Below are 21,853 nucleotides of genomic sequence, written 5' to 3' on the forward strand. Positions count from 1 at the left end.
GTTGTATGAGTGAAAATCTATACTCTGCAAATTTCAAATTAAAGAAAGACGGTGTACTGGATTGGAAGCTCAGACCTGCCCACTAACCAGCATGCCACTGTTTCTTTCAGTGTTGCTCATTGGCTCATCTTTGTCAATGCCCACAGCTGTTATTTGTATGCAAAGTGTAGTCTAATGAACAAAGATACATTCACAGCATTTGCCACTTGCAATGCAGAGTGTGAAGGGCTCATAAACAGTATGAAATTCATTTCTTATCCAAATATGTTCTTTGTGTTAAAGTTCATTCATTCATCAAAACCATGACCACTCTGGCTCTGACAACTGTGATGCAGGTGAATAAGTGTGCAATGTTAGGGCACCCCCATTACTATGTAATATCCAAGTACTAGCATAACATCTGTACAGTAGCATTATACATGTACATGTATATTAACTAGAGAAGTAACATTTGCAAAGCAATTGCATAATGTTTACCTTCGGATATGGTCTGCTCTGTTAATTCTCACTCAAACACATTCACATACATGTACTACTAGTACATGTACTAGAACACATGTATATGGTGACATGAGCAGAGTAGACCATGAAATTGCAACATTATGTAACCCAACACCAGTCACCATGGTGACAGACGTCAACAGATCATGTCAATGGTCAGGTCAGAGAATTTGGAGAAGAAGAAGAGAAAGAAACTGAGCAAAACCAGTTCGGAGACTAACTAAAGATTAGAAGTTTAACTTTAAGGATTTATAAGTCAAGTAGAAGCAGATTATAGATTCATCTAAATTACTATGACTTTCTAAGATTGAACGTTATCTCCATACAGTAGTCATATTTATACATTACAAAACATACATGTATGTTTTGTAATCAGTTGCAAGCTTTTACTTATAATAGGTAACTTCTCGTGTTTTTGTACAAAAATGTGTTTTCCGATAAAAATATCTTCTTATTGAATAGTTTATAGTATTTATATAGAGTGTTAGCAGATTTTGTGTCTTTTATTTTAGTTCTGATGAAATCAGTTCCATGTAAGAAGTTGTTTATTCCATAGATAAAAATGTTGCGTTCTTGTGTTTTTATATTACAGTTACGTTGTGAGAATCTGTTTTCTTCTTGTGCTTGAGGAGCTTTTTCCTGCCAAAATAGTCGGCAATACATAAGCACTGGTGGGAAAAATATATTTCAGAAACAAGCTGTACAATGTTATTCCTATTAAGGGATAACAGAACTTCATTTAGTACACATTAAGTCCAACAAAAGTCATCATTAGTAATCATTTGGCCATTTTACACAGTTGTTAGTTCTTACTGATTGTGGAAGCCTCTAGTTGTTGGAGTGGAGTGAGTGAAGTGACTGCGACATCCATTGGACAGTTACTTATTTCAATTTTAGAAAATAGTTTGCTTTAAGAACAAGTTTGAATGAGAAGTTTGGTGCTTGAATTTGTTGAAACTGTATCTTGGTTATACTAGAATTATGGTCTAATGTGACCTCTTTTAAAGCGTTGATGACACAACAATTAAGTTGCACAATGATAAAGCACTGCTTCTTAAAAGTATTTTTTGTGAGCCAAAGTGTGCCAGTTTATGAACAGTTTGCCATGTTCAATGTGAGGTCAGTTTTTTCACATGTTAATGCATCTTTAGTATTATATAATATAATACATGTAATAACCATAAGAAGTCAGAGGACAAGGTATCAAACTTTGCCAAATTCCTGGTGTGTATATTGTACCTGGGACAATCTACTTCTTTATGTACAGTGTGTACATATGTGATCTGTTTCATGGAATAATATGAGTATTTATTGTAGAATTTCTGTGAAATTTTTCAGTTTCAGTGTGGTGTAAGTACAATGTTGTTGCAGATTTCAGGTTGATATGTTCATATTCTATCTTGTACCCTATTTTGAGCTTTAGTTTGTGAAACCTCCATTGTTGCATGTAGATCAATCCTTATTTGTCAGCTTAACATGTTTTATTTTGACAAAATGCTGCATCTAAGTTATTAAAACCTTTTTAAGGAAATTGTGTTTTCTTGTTTTACTCATTTTGTTCATAGGTTACCCTAAGATGCGTTTGTCTACAGTCATTGAAGTGCCCCCTAGTGAACACCAGCAAAAGTGCATATCTGCTTTTGCAAAAAGGGAAATATTTATGAACTATGGTAACACCAAGGTGCTTAACACCAACTTCTCTACCACCAATCTCTATCTTCTCTAATTTGTATCAGGTATTTACTAGCAGAGTAGAATGTTAGACAAGTTGTACACAGATTTTTAAAAGTTGTTAAGTCTTCGCTTAACATGCCATTGTTCAAAGTAACATATAACATCCATTAACATTTATCCAGCACGTTACATGTTCATGTATCCACTGTTTTTCATACACATAGATCTTTAGTGCTGAATCCCAGCTATGCATTGCTTGGATATGTAGGAGTGCATTATACTGGGGGATGTTGTGTTGGAGATCTCTGTTTTATTGGGTTATTACGTCCATGAAAAATGGAGGTATTGTTTTTGGCGTGTATGTCTGTGTGTGTGTCTGTGTGTGTGTGTCTGTGTGTGTTTCCGCAACATTGTAGTCAGCATAACTTCAGAACGCCTTTATGGATTGTGATGATATTTGGTATGATGGTAAGTCTTGGAAAGACAAAGGTCAAGGTCAAGTATGGGCCTCCTGGTGGATGACCTTGGTACTGCAGCAGCACTTCCGGTTTTTGTATCTTTTGTCCTGAACAAGCTATGGTCTTGACTTTTTGGTGACAGATAGCTTAGAGGCACCAGAGAGGCAGTTGTACATGATTAAATGCAAATTATGCAAATGAGGACTTAATTTGCATAATTAATGAGGAAATTCTATACTTACAATGTTTCATATAATGGTACTGCTATACATGTAATCTATTTAATCTGTGGCAGGCGGAACATCAACAGATACCAATTATGCAAATGATGACCTAATTTGCATAATTAATGTGAAAATTCTGTGAATCCTTATTAGTGAATGATGGGAATTTTATACCTCGTAACATGTGTAAGTTACTGAAAGGTTTGCATCGCTATGCATATATTATGTTAATGTGGAGGTTATTTGCATAATTAATGAGGACAAAGCAAGCCCATATTTCATGGAGGTATGAGATCTCGGAACTCTTGTTGGATATTTGTGACATGCTACTAGTATATAGTTGGTTGAACAACATAAAGTTACATTACATGTATATAGAATAATTTTATTGCTTAATTTCTTTCTTATCCACAATGACTTTGAACTTGTTAAAGACTAAAGTTGAAAATCTTTTTCTGGCCTCAGTGACCTTTTTTTCTGAACAAACTGCTTCATTTAGTGTTTCCACATCTAACTGTTGTATTTTCTCCCATTTTTCTGCTGAAGAAATGCTACTACTGCAGCCAAGAGGAAAGGTTCAGGACTGTGCAAGGTCATCTAGTCCTGTCAAGGTCACATGTTCTGTCACTCCATCTTTGTTGACTTCCATGTACTGTTTTCCGATTGAAAGGATTATGTACGGCAGGTTGTCCTTGTAGTTCAGGAGATTATGCGGTCTTCCTCTGCTATCTACAACTCCTCAGCTTTCCTCTTCATACATGTACTTCCCTAATGTGTAACTTGTACACTCCTGCAAAGCACCATACTGTATCCTGTAGAAAATTTGATGAAATACTACTTCAGACTTGAGTCAATAACATGCAGCAACTTTGTCCTAAACCTCATTTTCAGGCATGTATATATAGTTTTCTATTTAACTTTCATTATTTGTATGATTTATGGAGGCCATCTCTTTGAAGCTCTTAGAACTGCTAAAAATATAGTGTGAGAAATGGGGTTTAATTTTGGCAATAAGGCAAAGTTACATTGTGTATAACTTGTTCAAGTTGTTGCTGTTAGTAGTAGAGCTGTGTACCTAAACACAAATTTTAGGTACAAGTACACAGGTTCAGATACAGGCCTGGACCTGGACCTCTGTGTAAGTTGTTATTGTACAATGTACATGTAGCAAACTCTTTTTAGTGGTAAATTGTTGTCTTTGAGGGTTTACAATGTTTTAATCTAGCTTAGATTATAGTATTTACAAATTTTCCTAATTTCCAAGTGCCCAAATTGTCATCCTTAGGATGCAATTCACTTATCATTTGTTGTAAAAAGAATGGTATATTGACTGGTGTTTTCTTTTGTTCAGATACGGGTACACTTATTAGATGTTCAGGACCTGTACCTAAATAAAGGTACATGTTTGGTACACAGCTCTGGATACATTTTGGTAGTAGGGATGTGTGGTAGTCAGAACTGTTCAGTGAGTTTCCTATAGTATAAATTTGAGCCGCTGCAATTCCATTGATATTACTCCTGACCTTGGAAGACAGGATCTCTCCCTATATGTTAAACTTCCTGTATAATGCTAGGGTAGCAATAATTAGTAGTGTGAATGTGCACTTTCATGAAGTGATATCTGATATTCTGTGTGTTCTGAATATGAAGCAATACCACATCTTGTCTCTCAACATCTGCTCAATAAGACCAGTTGTTACTGACCAGAAGTTCAACAGTGTGAATGTTTTCTGCAAGAAATCACCCACAGAGATATTAATTTACATTGGGATAGTGTTGTCTCTACTTACATGTACATGTGCTATGTAGATATTAGAGCTGGAATTCACAGCTGGACAGAACTCTGATGCAGTCTCGTAAGTTGTAGTGTAGCACCTAAATTAACTTATTATTAATATACTACCTCGCACAATCATGGTAAATAAATAAATGTAGACACATACATGTAAGTGTACCCTCTGGCATTTAAACATCCTTTATTCGTCCTATTTGCAACAATAAAACTGAGCTCAGCACGGACAGATACCCAAGCACAACCAGTCTTACCTAAAATTATGTTCTACAGTAGTGTAACGTTACATCATATAATCAACTATTTTCCTGCCATATTTTGTTACCGTTAATTTATTTTGGAAAATTCAATAAAGAAAGATTTAAAAAAAAAAAAAACTATTTTCCTGTACTTTTGCCTCACCTGTGCAAGCTGACATATTTATTATGACAGACGTTCCCAATGTACATGTAGCAAGTGCAGAACTTCTACTGAACCCAAGCATGGCCCAACATTTGTTCAAGTTTTCTCCACCCAGTCCTTAAACTCTATTGTTAGTGTTTTTAGATTATATTGTTCAAAGCAACAAGTCATCCTGTCTGTGTTCCTGCCAGCCCTCCCCACATCCCATACCCAGGTCTGCTCTCAGTACAACCAAACCAAACCAAACAGTACATTCGTCCTACATGTATTTTGGGTGACAAAATAAAAGTTTTGCATACTGTCCAGCATTTTCCAGTTCAATGTCCCCTTGATCAGATTTGGCAATTGATTATACAAAAAGATGACTGTGCTGATGTTGTCTGGATCCATTGCAATCCTGGACCGTTGCGGTGATTCTTAATGTAAAATTGACATCAGTGTCTTCAGAAATGGCTCTTTGACATAAATACATAATTGTACATCTGCTCTGAGACAAACTGCTCAGCTAATAGAACTATAGAAAACTGAAGGATTGTTTTGGTGATAGATATTGGATAGAAGAAGGTGTTATCTCCCTACAAACTTGGATTAGCTTGACAATGTATTTTGACAATTTTTCTCTAGGCGTATGACAAATTCACACTCATGAAGTCATGCAAGAAACTTTTATATGGTACTAGGATGGATAAGAAAAACTCATGAAATCATTAGTTTGTCACATTTAGGCTGAATTATCAAAATCCTTACTATTTTCGTTGGCTATTATAAAGCCATAATACATGTGCATAATATATCTTACTTTAGTACCACCTCCCGGGGTATAGCTCCCCCCCTGATGGCTGCAGTGCAGCTCTCACACCCAGCCTCCACCACCCCCCTGCGGGACTCCAGACTGTTGGCGCCCATGTGGGGGGTGATGATGACGTTGGGCATGTGGAGGAGGGGGTGATCGGGGGGGAGGGGTTCTGGGGAGGTGACATCTAACACTGCAGCCTGGATAGTCTTGTTCTGCAGAGCCTCCACCAGCTGGTCCTGATGCACCACTGGTGCTGCAGGGGACAAACAACAAAAACATTCATGCTGTAGAAGGAACAACATGCACATAAAGAAAAGCACCGACCACATAGTGAGAAACAACTGTGTAATAAACTAGGAGAGGGGAGAAGGTCATAGAGAGAACAGACAAATCTGGATTTCAAGTGTCTGGATAAGAAAGTCAACCCCAGTGATAAATCACCTGACTGTGTACATACATGTACATGTATGGCAGTGAAAAGCTTTCAATATTAATGGTCTAATATTCACAATCATTTACTCACTCAGATTTCTTAACACATTTTTATAATCATTTCATACTTGAAGTGTTTGAAATAGCCCCAAACTAGCTACGAGAGGCATCTCTTTATTTTTGGGGGGGTACCGTCCATAAATAGCCAGAACTACATGTACATTGTAGCTTTATGATACAAGAGAAGCAACTGATTTCTGTCAGCCATTTTGCATTTTTGCTGTACAGATATCAGTATGCTATGGGATCTGGTTGATTAAACTTACCACATTAAAGGAATGGCCAGAAAAAAACACTTTTGCCATCCAGAAATTACATTGGATGCCTTTAATGGGAACTCACCACGTGCGATGTTGATAAAAATAGCAGATGGTTTCATGAGTTTGAACTGTTCCCTGCCCATCATGCCGTGCGTCTGCGGGGTGAGCGGAACGACGATGATGATGAAGTCACAGTTGGGGAGGAGCTGGTCCAGACAGCTGTGGAACTCCAGCCCCAGCGCTGCCTCTCTCTCAGGCTGTCTACATACAACAATCGTGTGTCAGCTTCAGGCTGTCTACATACAACAATCATGTGTCAGCTTCAGGCTGTCTACATACAACAATCATGTGTCAGCTTCAGGCTGTCTACATACAACAATCATGTGTCAGCTTCAGGCTGTCTACATACAACAATCATGTGTCAGCTTCTTACTGCATGACATTGTGATACATCTATCATGTACAGCAGGAGAGTTTGAAAAGTTAACAACTTCTGAAGTGAAACTGTTTTATAATAAATGGGTTGATATTGACCAATAGTTTTAATGAATTACAAATTCTCAACCACTGTGACAATGTTAAAATGTAACCACATAATTTAAGTTTGTTAAGTGGTGTTTTTAGGCTTTGGCAACTTGGCGGCTCGCTTTGGCGAATCCGTGAACCAAGAAATTAAATTGGTGTGGCCTTAGGTGAACCAGCTAGACTACAATATGACTAGAGTGCCAGTGGACTAGAAGGACAACTGCATATACCTCATTATGTCGAAGTACAGGACCTTCATCTTGAAGCCAAGCGCTCTCTCAGCAATCCCGTAGCCAATCCTCCCCAGACCCACAATCCCCAGGGTGGAACCTGTGATCTTCTTACCCAGGATGTTGTAGTTAAACGGAGTCGTCGTGTCTGTAGCTGACTTAATGGCTTAGAGGGGGGGGGTATAACCAAATGGTCAATGGCTGATGATAAAGTTAAACCCAACACAGTTAGTTTGCTGACTTCACAAATGTGTCAACGGTTACATAAAAGGTGAAATGCTACAATATTAAATCAACTTTAACCTAGAGTTCACTAAATGCATAACCCCTGTAAACTTTTGGCTTCAACGGAGTCACATCCTTGAAGGTTAAATGCCATTTGAATGACCTGTTCAAAATTCTCCATCACTTTGCCCTTAGTACACTGAACAGTGTGTAAAGCTGCAGATATTATCTAAGGCCGTGTTTATGTGAAGTCACCCAAGGCGCTTTACATGTGGTTTACCCCGAAGCCGGTTTCAAGTGGCTCCATCTGAACGCTTAATCACATTGAAAGCGCCTCGATCCCAAGCCACTTCTAGAGGTGGTTTCGCATCGGTTTTCCCACATCGCGATTTGCGTCTGAACGCAATGTGATTTCAATGTGACTTCACTTGGTCATGGATTACGGGGTGATATTTCTTTATTTATATGCAATACCAAATTTTACGTGGCAGCAACTTAAAGAGCAGTAATGGTCAAATAATGTGTCCATTCTAGGACGAGCTTCACCGCCTCTGGCGGGGTTTCCGGAAAAGGCTGTGCTGTGCATGTGCATGTGCTGTGCCCCTCTTCAGGGCCCCAAGCCATCACATGTTAAAGCTGCATTATGTAACTTTTTACGCAAAAATTTGAAATATTCTAACTATGCTAAATTTCGGTGTTATCAACAGTTACTATCATTTTTTAACACATTTGTGTCATTATTTCACATTTCTGACGTATATTTTGTGCGTTCAAACAGTTCTTGTTCAGTTCCCGGTGCCACCGGTTTGCTCCGAGTGAGGACAACAACAACAACAGGCAGTGGTTGGCCCCCCTAGTGTGGCTAATTGGTCGGGCATGGCAGGATAGATAGACAGGAGCACATGTCACAAGATTGATTAACTTCTTACTTGGAAACACTCATATCTTTGACATGAAGCGGAATATGATTATCAACTTAGTGTATCTTATTGGGCATCAATGAACTGTGCCATTATCCCTTCAAAAGAGGTAAAAAATCTGGTAAATGATGAGGTCTTTCAGAAATTTGTAAGCTGTCAACTGACGCCCCACTGGGAGGTACATGTACCATATGTGGACAATACCATATGTTAGTCTCCACCAGACTCCGATCCTTTGCAGGCTGAATAAATAGTAGAAATTGGCTAAGGGGACATCATTGGCCAGAGGAGTTGGCCGGCCATAGAGGGTCCAGCTTACCCGCAGGAGACTAACCATACATGTATGTGCGGTGTGGCCAGAGGTTTGAATAGAAGATCATTCACAGTTTTGTAAGCTTATAAGGAGCAAGGATGTTGTATTTTTGTTGCTGCGTATTATTCTGGAACACTAAAGGGTTAAGTCAACGTACTATGTAAAGAAAAGAATGGAAAGATACTTTTTGTATTGTCAAAAGTCACATAATGCCCCTTTAACATGTGATGGCTTGGGGCCCTGAAGAGGGGCACAGCACATGCACATGCACATGCACATGCACAGCACAGCCTTTTCCGGAAACCCGTCCCGCCCGGGACCACGTCGGCATTCGGCGGAGATGCGCTGGGAGGGGGGCATCAGCAAGTAGGTCGTTGACTCTGACATTAATAACAGGCCACCTTGCTTGTTTTCATCAAACAACAATGAATGTAGCTCAAGCGAATTGTGATCGGACATGGTTTCAAAGGAATGTGTGGCACGTGGACCAGATGTGAGGAATGTGAGTTACCCAAATCGCGGTTTGGGTGACTTCACATAAACACAGCCTAACACAGGAGGTACCTTCAGGCAGCCTCCTGGCAGCTGCAGTCAGCAGTGTCATGCCCCAGTCTGCCACACAGTCACTACTCACATCAGGCACACTGGAGACTTTGATACCTCTGGACTTCAGCAACTGTAAGGCATTAGAGCGACGTGACACACCTTAACTGATACCAATGGTCTGTACAAGAATAGGACAAGTGCTACTGAAGTCTGACATCTGGAATCAGGAGGTCTTCATTTCACATGGTCATAACTGTCAACTGAAGCACAGAACTTGGACTTTTCTCATTCAATAAACAATTATTTTTAAAAAATGTGTATAATTGTCCAGTACATACCTGTTGGTCAGTTCTACATGTCCAGTACATACAGTACAGATCGCGGGATAAGCATCATCGGGATTCGGGATTTTGCGGGATATCCCGCGGGAGTTTGCGGGATATCACGCGGGAGACTGCGGGATATCCCGCGGGAGTTTGCGGGATATCACGCGGGAGATTGCGGGATATCCCGCGGTATTCTTTCGGGAGGCCTGTCGTGTCCCGCGTACCGCGTAGCGAAAAAACTTGGTGCGAGACCCCGAAGTCTGCCGCGGCTCGGAACGGCGATGGCGGCGTGTCAAATGTTTATTTTTACGTCCTGCCGGGCGATCTGTGCCGGGCCGATGGAGTCTGACGCCAGTCAACTTTGCTACAATTTTGCTACAATTTTGATGGTGTTGAAGCATAGGAATGTACGAAAATAATGTGTATAAGGTGTTTCTCACGCGGTCATAGTTATTATAAAATTGCTACTTTTTTTTCAAAGCTATTGTTCAGCGCAAACTTTAACTTTAAGAAACTACCGTGAATGAATACAATGTAACGTGTAGTACTCCCTCCGTCTCCGGTAAATTCGGCAAGATTGTTACCAAGAAATAAAAATTATGAGGCGTACCGGCAGTAGTTTGTGGTTGTGTTTCATAATCTTGTAGCTGTTGTCTTCTCATGGGTAGCTTGCGTCAAGAGGTCTCCGTATTAGTATTAAGAATTGCGACAATTAAAAGTTTGCCCATCAAAATCCCGGGGCGTGCGTCTCCCCCCTCCCCCAAAACTCTTGCATCAACAACGACCATGTCCATAATTAATTTCGATAGATTGCTATCACCCTGAAAGTAAGTACTGTGTCCACGCGGCTGGCAAAGTTTCTTTCGGTAGGAAAACATTCTACTTCTGTCAGCTACGGGGTCAGCCAACTAGATGAAAACGGAGTCGATTTTTTAACAGAACAACGCTATAAACTTAGCGCACGTCAAAGACACGGGAGAACCCGAAAAATAAATAAACACGGGAGAACCCGAACTAAACGTGTTTATGCAAAATTTGACGCAAATTAATTCGTTCTCAGACCATAAAACTTGAAATTCACTCGGTACACTCCGTGGAACTAGCCTCCTCACATGTGAAAAACGTTGTTTTTGAATGAAATCGGGATATAAGAAAATTACAATGCCGCATGCCGGCCGTGCAGGGCGGAAAAAGAAGCTACAATCCGACGTACGTATAACCAAGGACATTATATGTCCTTGGTATAACAATCGTCAGGCGGTGTTTCTTTGGGGCGGCGCATCTGACTCAACTCTTGGAATTCACGGCCCGGCTGGTGGGCGGGTCCCCTTCTGCGCGCTGTGATTGGCGCGCCAGAACGCCACGTGGTCTGTCGGCGCCGGGGAGTCTGCCAGCGCCGCTGCTGGCGACGTGCGGTTTCTATGGCGACGCGGCGTGGGAACGCCCGGCCCAACACTGGGGGTCTGCAGGCCCTTTTTCGTAAGGCGTAATCAGGCGTTTTTTTATTCATTGTCTTCGTAAACCGTAGGCAACCTTCCCTAAAATCAACGTAATTCGTAATCAGTACATTAGCCGCAAAGCGTAAAGTCGTAATCAGCTCTGAAACTTTAACTTTATAGCGAAAATTTTGCGTAATTCGTAATCACTAACCCCCATGCAGGCCCTGAACACTGCGTGGCGCACGAAATGTATCAAAGTTTGAGGCGTAAAGAACCCTTGAATTATGCTTCGCCCCCTTGTTTTACACAATGTTTAATCTCTCTTCCGTAACTCCATACGTCAACCTCCCCTATCTAGGAGAAAAATAAAGAACTCGAGTGGCGATTTGGCACGTCGATGCGTTAGATTTTTTAAAAATTATATCTGAAATAGCGCGGGTCGGGTGACATCAAAATAAAGCCGTCCACGTCGCAAGGCCGGACACAAAACTTGTTCAAGAAGGTTGTATTACTTTGTTATCGTTCTATATCTTATTAAGCCACCAGATTTCCGATATTAAAAAAAGAAATGTTTGGTTAAAAATACTATTTGCTCTACCGCATGCATTGAAAACATACTAAAACATGCACGCATCGTCTGTCTGCGTAAAAATCTGTAGTCAACGCGGTTCAACTTCAAGTAACAGCGGCGCCGGCCCTTCGGAAACCTAAAGTCTCACACCGAAGATCGGGGTTGCGGGAGAGGATTTCGTACCGCGGGATATCCCGATAAATCCCGCAGGAGATCCCGCAAACTCCCGCAGGAGATCCCGCAAACTCCCGCGGGAGGTACCGCAAACTCCCGCGGGATATCCCGCAAACTCCCGCGGGATCTCCCGCGGGACTTGATGCTTATCCCGAGATCTGTACCTGTTGGTCAGTTCTACATGTCCAGTATATACCTGTTGGTCAGTTCTCATGTCCAGTATATACCTGTTGGTCAGTTCTACATGTCCAGTATATACCTGTTGGTCAGTTCTCATGTCCAGTATATACCTGTTGGTCAGTTCTACATGTCCAGTACATACCTTTTGGTCATTTCTACATGTCCAGTACATATGTATACCTGTTGGTCAGCTCTACATGTCGAGTATATACGTATACCTGTTGGTCAGTTCTACATGTCCAGTATATACCTGTTGGTCAGTTCTGCATGTCCAGTATACCTGTTGATCAGTTCTCATGTCCAGTATATACCTGTTGGTCAGTTCATGTCCAGTATATACCTTTTGGTCAATTTCTACATGTCAAGTATATAAGTGTTGGTCAATTCTTATGTCCAGTACATACCTGTTGGTCAGCTCTACATGTCCAGTACATACCTTTTGGTCATTTCTACATGTCCAGTACATATGTATACCTGTTGGTCAGCTCTACATGTCGAGTATATACGTATACCTGTTGGTCAGTTCTACATGTCCAGTATATACCTGTTGGTCAGTTCTGCATGTCCAGTATACCTGTTGATCAGTTCTCATGTCCAGTATATACGAGGGTCTGCATGCCCTTTTTCGTTAACCGTTATGGGCTATTTTAATTCACCGTTAATCGTTGCCGGCCCGCTCTAATTCAACGTTAAGCGTTATCGGTATATTCCTCGTGAAGCGTTATTGGCCGTTTTAATTCAACGTAAAACGTTATTTGTCATCCTAAATTCAGCGTTAAGCGTTAATGAGTAATTCTTCGTTACGCCTAATTTTGCCTTTCAAAGTGCAGGAAAATGTGTCATTGAAGGTTTAAAAATACAAAATTTCCCGGGGGAGAATGCCCCCGGACCCCCCTACATTGCTCGCGCCTTTGGCGCTCGACTCGCGCTTCTGCGCTCGGTCCCTTCGGCTCTAGCCAGAACCAGTTTTCCCTTCAATTTCCGGAAGTTTGCGGAGAGTTACAGAATTTTCTTAACGAATCCGTCAACCTTGACAGGCAAATTAACAAAAATCTTGAGTAAAATATGAAAATATCAGAAGGACCGACAAACACTCTCAACACCATGATTTGCCTCTCAAAATGCGGGAAATTGCGTTTTTGAAGGCTTAAAAATCCTAATTTTCCCGGGGGAGCATCCCCCCGGACCCCCCAGTTTGCGAGCGCCTTCCGCGCTCCCCTCTCAAAATCCATCGGTAAAACTGGGCAGACTGAAAAAATGCAAGCTGGCCAATGTTGACTCGGACTCCCCTTTATTTGTGGACGCATTAGGGGACCAGGGCAGGTGGGAAACACAGGGAACACATACCTTTAATGCGTGCTTCATTACATGTAAGGTATACGTAATTTTGTTTATAGTGATCACCTTTTCTCACAAAGCAAGATATTAAATCCAGTGCAGCTCGAAAAAAAGCCTGTCAATTTACCGTTAAGCGTTGCCGACCGTCCTGAATTTACCGTTAAGCGTTATTGGCCCTGCTGAATTTACCGTTAACCGTTGCCAGGACCCCCCCATGCAGACCCCAATTCTTATGTCCAGTACATACCTGTTGGTCAGCTCTACATGTCCAGTACATACCTGTTGGTCAGTTCATGTCCAGTATATACCTTTTGGTCAATTTCTACATGTCGAGTATATAAGTGTTGGTCAATTCTTATGTCCAGTACATACCTGTTGGTCAGCTCTACATGTCCAGTACATACCTGTTGGTCAGTTCTACATGTCGAGTATATACGTATACCTGCTGGTCAGTTCTACATGTCCAGTACATACCTTTTGGTCAGTTCTACATGTCCAGTATATACCTGTTGGTCAGCTCTACATGTCCAGTACATACCTGTTGGTCAGTTCTACATGTCGAGTATATACGTATACCTTTTGGTCAGTTCTACATGTCCAGTACATACCTGTAAGGTGGGGTCGTGTGGCGTAGCGGCAAAGTCCTCGACTCGGAACCTAGAGGTCCCGGGTTCGAGTCCTGACATGCCACCGATCTTGTGCCCTTGGGAAAGGCACTTTACACGACTTTCCTCACTTTGCTCAGGTGAAAATGAGTATTGTATTGTCCCCATTGTTGGTGGCGGCATTAATATAAGTTTGAAAAACTTGAATGTGCCGCCACCACGTCTTGTGATTACATGTTGGAAATTATTTTTAAAAAATACCTGTAAGTCCAGATGATCCATCCCGACACTCAGTGTACTGATGATCCTCAGGTTTGGCAAGGTGTCCAGGAGTTCTGCAGTGACTTTGGGGAGCTGCAGGACAGACATGAATTGTTCTTTGAATTCCTTACTCCTGTTTAGGCCACACCGACTTAATTTTATGGATGACATCCACACGCGCATTGATTTTCACCTGTTCTGAAAAAAAAAAAGGATCATGTCTACCAAGGCTCTGGCCTGGCTCTAGGCCTGGGTAGTCCATGGTAGTTAGCGACAATATGGAGCCGGTGGTAACTCTGGAGGATGGCACGCAGGCTACCGAAGATCCACGACTCGAACTCAGTACATACGCACAGTGCCGACTCATAAATTTCACAAAAAGCCGGCATGTGCCGCCTTGTAATATAGGTCACTATGTACTTAACGCAAATTCACAATACCTGGTCCAGCTTTGTATTCCTGTGGTACAGTAGCATTTTTATTTTTGGCCGGAATTTTTTTATTCGCCCACATGCACTAGTTTGGGGGTCTTCAGAGGATGTCATCCATAAAATTAAGTCGGTGTGACCTTACAGAGAGAGGAGTGCGTCTGTACCTCATGTCTATACAGGAAAATATCTGAAGTTATTGATGCATTTTACCGTAAGGCCATGTTGGTTTCATATATGGATGATATCCACATGTGCATACATTTTCCTCCATTTTCAAAAAAAGTTTTCGAGCATACTGTAAATCGAACAAAGCAGCTGCTAAATGAGTAAATACTAGTATATGCAATAAGTTGCAAAAAATATTGGAAAACGATACTAATGTCGTAGAATACCAAAATCAATTCCAAAGGAAAAGAAGAAAATGTGAAGAAATGAAAGTCTATTATTCACCATACAATACTTAAGTCATATTTTGTTCCACCTTCATGACCATGTAGATTTTATATGAAGGCAACTTTTTTGCCCACCTTTTTTATTCGCACGCTCGCATCAGTTTTGGGGTACCCAAAGGATGTCATCCATATAATCAAATCAACATGCCCTTATTTCATCAAAAATGGACTTATGTTATGAAAACAGTCTGAACTGATGTGAATGCATGTTCAGCACCATGGCCACACCCACAATGTTAAGTTGTCTGCCACATGGTACACTGATTTTGATACATCTTCCAAAACACATTAATTTTGTATCCCCACTGAGTAACATGTTGCTGGGCTGGTCTAATGATCTAGTATGCTTACATGTACATGATGAGATTTCCTCTGTGATGGGCTCTCTTCATCCTTTGCATGAACTGTCCTGATTTTAATTTTTCTTTAGTTGCAAAGACTAGGACAAGTGGCAATGCACTCATGATCAATAACTTACCTTAACAATGCCACATACACTAAGGACAAAATAGCTCAAGATACTAAATAATAAATTAAATATAGAAAATAATAGTGAGTGAGTGAAGTGTGCCAACCTCATTCCCTAGAAATATCAAATGATAATTACAAGCCAACACATTAAATGATGTATAAGTTGGAAAAAAAACAGAAGTCATATAATTTTATATACTCACCCCTCCATTCACCAACACCCCTTGTATGTGCCTAGCATATCTCTCCATGTCTTTTTCGAAATCTTCCCACCACACAACTTGGAAGTATTTTTCCATGACAGGTACGAATATCTGCGGATAGGCGAACAGCTCATCCACGTGTGACGTCAGAACCATTGGTTTGTCCCCCACATCTGATGATGCCATTTTCTGGGATGCTCTTTTCCAACTGTGATATCTCCAGGCTTGTATACTGAAAGTGGAGGTGGAAATTTACAGTTAGGCCACAACATTTAATTTCTTGGTTAACGGATTTTTCTAGAAAAATAATGGAGCGGGTGGGCGAAAAAAATAAAAACAGGCCTAGGTATCCTATTATGGCCCAAAATGGTATGATATGAGCCATGAAGTCAACACACCAGGCTGGTTCAAAATTTAAACGATGAATTTTGAACTTTTAATGATACCATTGCATTGAAAGATGGAATAACTGTAACAGCTAGGAAGAAAAGGACTGTTTTCAACTGTTCAAGGCAAAATATTATATATATTGAGCATTTTGCAGTTGATCGATTCTGAATTTTTTTTTTTACAAATCAGAAAAAAATGAAGCAGGCAAACCCGTTAACCAAGAAATTAAATTGGTGTGGCCTTAGCATCCTGTAAAAAAGAATACAGTGCAGATTTATGATTTTATGGGTGACATCAACATGTGCATCAGTTTTTGTTTGCTTCCCCAAAAAAGTGTCTTTGCCAAGAAGGCATGAAAGTTCATCTGTGTTGGTACAAATCATTATGAATTAAAGACTAAGCTTTAACTTCCAACACTTAGATTACAGAATTGGGACTTACCCAAATTTAGTCTTTATTTCATAAAGGTTGTTATTCATTGGTTTGGTATTGAGAAAATGTACTTTTTAGCTTCAATGTCCCTTTTTTATGTTGAGGCTTATACTGAACTTTTGAACACCTGTTGATTTAATTTCGGCTTTATATCAATTGTCTAGACTTTCAATCATTATGTTGCATACTTATCATTACACATAAAGATGTAAACAGATGTACAGTTGAAAGTGTAAAGTATTTATTGTACTTTTTTCATAGCATTGCCAAGTGTTTTGTGTGTTCAATTTTACTGCAAACTTTTTGAACACTTGAGTTTCAAAATCAAGGCATCTGTTTTTTTTTCTCCCTTTCTCCTCTCACTTGTTTGGTGATTTACCTGAGTTTTTGGTTGTCTAGAGGATGTCATCCAGAAAATTAAAGCAGCTTCTGATAGTATGGTGAGTCTAGGCAATGCTTAATCTCCAACCTTGAGAATACGTAATCTCCAATCTTGGTAATTTAATCTTCAGAATGCTTAAGACCCAAGCAGATCCTCCCGTGGCCCACTGACCTATCGGCTATCCTCTTGGCCGTCAGTTACGGTTTTGCCACTGGACGATCTATCTACATCTACATCTATGATCATCTATAAGTTACTGAACAATGCCCTCACGGGGCTTCACGTTCAGGTGCACGACATATGCGGCCAGGTGGGGTGCTGGTGCTCATAAAAAAATCAGCATAAAAAGAAAGAGTGTAGACAAGCGAAAACAAATTTGTGCAGTGAAATATGTACATGGCCGCGAAGACATACCTGATTTACAGCTGGGAGCTGGGGAGGCCCATGTGCTGGGCCAGCCCCAACTTGAAGCTGTCGACTGTTGGTAGTGTGACTATGTGCGAAGGTAAAATGTTCCACTCACCGACCGTTCTTGGGAAGAAACTGGCCTGGTAAGTGTCTGTTTTGCAGGTGAGAGTTGTGTAGCGGAGCGAGTGCCCTCTCGTAGGGTTAGTGTTCTTGGTAAGATATTCCTGTACTGGGATTGCTATCAAACTGTTGACAGCCTTGTAGAAGAGGACTAAGCGACAAAACTACCGAAGTAACGGGTTCCTTTCTCAGCACTGGGTATACAGAGGTGAGGCGGCTTCCGTCCTAGATCTCCGGTGCCGAAGGGACGTCAACACTTGGTGTCCAGTGTTGGCGGCTTCAGCACTGGAAACTTGGAATCAGCAAACCAAATATTGTCTTTAAAAAGGGTATCTGCCTTTGATCTCTAACACTCGATATTTTCGAGATCATACAGCCTGGTTAACAAAGTTTAATCCCGGACAAGGTGATCGTCAGGACGGGACTGCACGGCCTCTTTTCTTACAGTTTCACAGACATAAACTTGGCCTAAGATACTGTTCTGTACGCCGCGCGGCCGACGTAAGCACCAGACGCCCTGTGCCGAAATAGTTTGAGAACTCGTCTCCGAGCGCCAAGAGTCACCGAGCTATGGAACGATTCATTGACGAACCCGTTACTTGGGTACTTCGGCACTTGCTATCCAGTGGTGAACTGCCTCCGAGCACTGGCAAGCGAGTGCCGAGTGGAATTCAGCACCGGCTATCCAGTGGTGAACGGCCTCCGAGCAATGGCAAGCGAGTGCCGAGTGGAATTTAGCACTGGAAAACGAGTGCGGAGTCGAGATTCAGCTCTGGAATTCCACTTCTGGCAGAGCTTCAGCACTGGAAAAAAAGCCGTTCAGCACTAGAATTCCTGTGCGGTGTTTTCTTCCACACTGGGCCCCCAGTGCCGACGCCACTTTCCCCGCGAATTCATCACTGGGTGGCCAGTGAGGAACCCGTTACTTCGGTACCCTTGTGATCTGTTGGGAGACTAGCGAATACTGCCGATGGCCAGGGGAAGTATGAACACCAGCTGCTCTACCGATCGGGAGGGAGGGGCGATGTTTCAAATCTGTTCACCGACTATAATTATTACTGTCGGTGAACATTAGAAACATGTAAATAAAACATGGCGCTGACCTGCAAAGTAATAAATGACTCACTAGAAATCACCTTCTGAGAACAAACACCTTTGTCCGGCTCAGGACCATGCAGGCTCAGGATGACACCAGGTAATCTCAGACAGATGACACGTCAACTCACCTGTGACAAGTGATGAGTTTTTAAAGTCCGACATTCACACCCTCTCATTCGGTGCTTGATACACTGTGAACATGATTATTCTGGGGTTCAATGAATATAAAGCTATTGGACGAAGTTTGCCTTTATGCGAAGATGTTTACTCTTATACCAAATCGAATGCACGAAATAAATACGTTGTTACAAGCGGCTAACGTAGTCGAAGTTATGGCAGACGTCGAATATTCTATCCGTTTTACACCCAGACTGTCCTCCATTGTTCGAGTCTGTAGTCAACCGTGACGACAACTCACGTCATACGTGCAGCTGCGGCTGGTATATTGTAGTACAACACAAACTCACGCTACCCACACTAACAGGTGTATAAATGTGACATTTATATGGATTTGATGGAAAAATGAAAATGAATTAATATCTAGTGACCACAGTAAGAATTGGAAAAGTGTTATTGTCAAATGTGTAGAAAATAGGACATTATAAGTGACCTTGCACAGTTTATGGATAGTGACTAAAGAGGCCAAGGACACGCATAATATAGAGATACCAAAATTACCTTTAATGATTCACATTCCCTAAATTCCCCCTTTCACATCTTTTTTGTGTGTATTCACATCATTTTACATTTCTTCTAGTTGTTCCACCAACTTCACATCATAAAAGTTACATTCATAACCCCTGTCACCTAAAATCTCCCACAAATAGTTCGATATGAGCTATCATGGTGTGATAGAATGGTTTCCTCTATATCGGTCCTCATGTGTCTCTGCTACTATAGCTACTCACGATAACTCGATCCAGACTTGCCGGCCCCTGAGTGGGCTTGTTGCCTCCCTACAGACCACTGATGGTCATACGCAGAAGGGGAAATTGTTTATTGGCATGTAGAAAGTCGTGCGGGCATTGTCGTCGCTAATTTCTGTCTCATAAACGATAGTCGCCATTTGAAACGGTCGCCATATTGCGGAACGGCAAACTTTAAGTGTGTTGTAAGACCACTCCGTCCACATTGTGAATTGTTTAGTGGTGTAGAAGATAACGTTTTTAGTGTTAGACTTTTTGACCTGGATTCCAATCCGAGCTTGGACTTTTTCTTTTTTCACTAATAACTATTTTTACAATCTGGCGTAATTTTTGCAATTGAAATGTTGCTTTGTATGCGTTGTGAAAACTTGATCGGTGGCATGTCAGAACTTGAAACTTGAAACCCTAAAACCTCCTCTCGCCATTGACAATACATTACGAGAGGAGGTTTTGAGATTAGACAAGACATTAGAAAAGATAGGAAATAAAGAGGAGAGATCTTTTGGGGCCCAGGTGCGTCGACCAAGCGCATCAGGTGGGACAACTGGCGCCATCTGCACCTGTAACAGGGGGGAAGAGATCTTCTCACCTGTTAGTGATGACGTCATACCATCCCGTCCCATACAATACGATACGATACGGTAAAACATTCAAGTGGGAAAATGTCCATATATGGTAAAAGGAGGGTTTATACCGACTATACCGATACAGATACAGATACATGTAACTGTAGTTATTTCTTTCATGGGCAGTTGATTAATTGATTAATGCCGAGTACTTCAAACACAGCTTTGAATTTGTGTGACTCCAACATCTGTGGGAAATCATTCACGCAATACAGCTGGTTTTGAAACTGACTGCGGATTGACTGTAGCCTGTATAAACTGTAGAAATAGCTTTTAACAAGAGTCTAGATGACAAACCTAGATCAAATTGATACGTCCACGAAGCAGGCGAAAAGCTGTTGGAACTGAGTTGGAAATTGGTGTTTTTAACACAAGGGTACTATCTGAGGATATGTGGGTTGTTTTCAAGAATATAATCCTGTTGAGTTTGATGTGTAAGGTTTTATTTTCTTCAAGGAAAGTCTAAATCCATTTGTTAGGATCGAACCGAATAATTCTCCTCACAGGCTTGAGATACCAATTTACAGAATTTTCATTAATTATGCAAATCTGATCCTAATATACATAGATGTCATTTGATTATGTCAAGCATTTCTTAAGGTACCCACATACAAAAAATCATAATGATCCGACAAATGGTTAATTGAATTCCCCCCCCCCAAACGCCCCTGTAGTTCCAGAGCAAGCTGCTTGAGAGATGTCTCGTCTTCGCGACTACAAGAGCTATCTCCAGGTCACGATATATCAAAACCAGACGTTACCAATGCCTTAACATGACAATCCATTTATAGTTTCTTGTGTTCTCGTGATAACCACACGCGCGCACACACACGCACACATACATACAAACGCTACCAAAACTTAACCTACTACTTGGGGACCCAACGTATATCACTTTTTCCAATATCCATCTATCACTACAAAATCTTATTAAACCACTGTATGTCCTGAACACGAGATACGTAAACTGGAAGTTCTGCTGCAATACCATACAAAACCGCCAGGATGCCCACAATCGAACAGTTACTAGTATTTGTTTTGCCGAACACAGCGATTTGTTTTGCCGACCCACATACCAAATGTCGTACAAATCCGTTCTCGGCACCTTGCGTTACAATGTATGCTGCTCACAAATATACCAACAAACGGCACAGAAAGCCCATAATTTTCTTGGAAAATGTAATGTTAAGTTTAATAACTAACTGATTGTTATGGTCGTGTGAGAAAATTATATTTTGTGTGAGCCATTGGCAAAGAATTCAATCAAGGAGCTCCTTTATCATGTATATGGCTGCTTATATCTGACACTGCGTTAGATGGAAGCTTCACTTGCTGTCTTCAAAACTGACGATTCCAGTTTACCAAATACAACAGAGAAACAATCAAACCGTCGCGATCAATCCGAATATACCGTACGTATGTACGCTTTTTGTTTTTTAAATCCGTTTAATAGCCATGCTCTCCTTGTAACCTTCTAACTCCATGTTGTAACCGAAACACCCCCGTCACCCAGGGGCAGTGATTTAAGCGCCTGCCTCATGTTTTTCCAAACAAACGACTCAGTGATGGTGATATTTTGAATAAGAAAGGGACCCCTCTGAAAACACTATTGACGGAAATCGTGTCCACTCCTTTCTTTCAGCGGGCAGCTTTAATTCAAAT

The 21,853-nt window shown here is 41.1% G+C and overlaps 2 protein-coding genes across 6 annotated transcripts in view; one reads left to right on the forward strand and one right to left on the reverse strand.

Moving 5' to 3' along the window:
* LOC109467630 (rab11 family-interacting protein 1-like) overlaps positions 1 to 4,560 on the forward strand; it is a 33,168-nt gene extending 28,608 nt beyond the window's left edge. Inside the window, exons 12-13 of one of the 2 annotated variants that reach the window (XR_002140096.1) lie at positions 2,067 to 2,182; positions 3,404 to 3,499. Coding sequence is in view for 1 of the 2 variants with exons in the window: in XM_019765662.1 (XP_019621221.1) it covers positions 3,404 to 3,458 (55 nt within the window). In the remaining variant the exon portion in view is untranslated. Of the gene's footprint in view, positions 1 to 2,066; positions 2,183 to 3,403 lie in introns of both variants that reach the window. The other variant, XM_019765662.1, reaches the window with a different exon arrangement.
* A 129-nt stretch (positions 4,561 to 4,689) lies between these two features.
* Positions 4,690 to 21,853, reverse strand: part of LOC109467631 (glyoxylate/hydroxypyruvate reductase B-like) — a 31,989-nt gene continuing 14,825 nt past the window's right edge. The window contains exons 1-7 of one of the 4 annotated variants that reach the window (XM_019765663.1): positions 18,678 to 18,799; positions 15,810 to 16,041; positions 14,253 to 14,345; positions 9,377 to 9,488; positions 7,355 to 7,520; positions 6,682 to 6,860; positions 4,690 to 6,100 (exon numbers count right to left, since the gene is read on the reverse strand). In XM_019765663.1, coding sequence (XP_019621222.1) covers positions 5,847 to 6,100; positions 6,682 to 6,860; positions 7,355 to 7,520; positions 9,377 to 9,488; positions 14,253 to 14,345; positions 15,810 to 16,041; positions 18,678 to 18,715 — 1,074 coding nt within the window. In that variant the 5' untranslated portion in view covers positions 18,716 to 18,799 and the 3' untranslated portion in view covers positions 4,690 to 5,846. Of the gene's footprint in view, positions 6,101 to 6,681; positions 6,861 to 7,354; positions 7,521 to 9,376; positions 9,489 to 14,252; positions 14,346 to 15,809; positions 16,042 to 17,536; positions 17,560 to 18,667; positions 18,800 to 21,853 lie in introns of those variants that run through there. The other 3 variants (XM_019765664.1, XM_019765666.1, XM_019765665.1) reach the window with 3 other exon arrangements.

Source organism: Branchiostoma belcheri, unplaced genomic scaffold, assembly GCF_001625305.1.
Source record: "Branchiostoma belcheri isolate BF01 breed outbred unplaced genomic scaffold, Haploidv18h27 scaffold185, whole genome shotgun sequence".
NCBI lineage: Eukaryota > Metazoa > Chordata > Leptocardii > Amphioxiformes > Branchiostomatidae > Branchiostoma > Branchiostoma belcheri.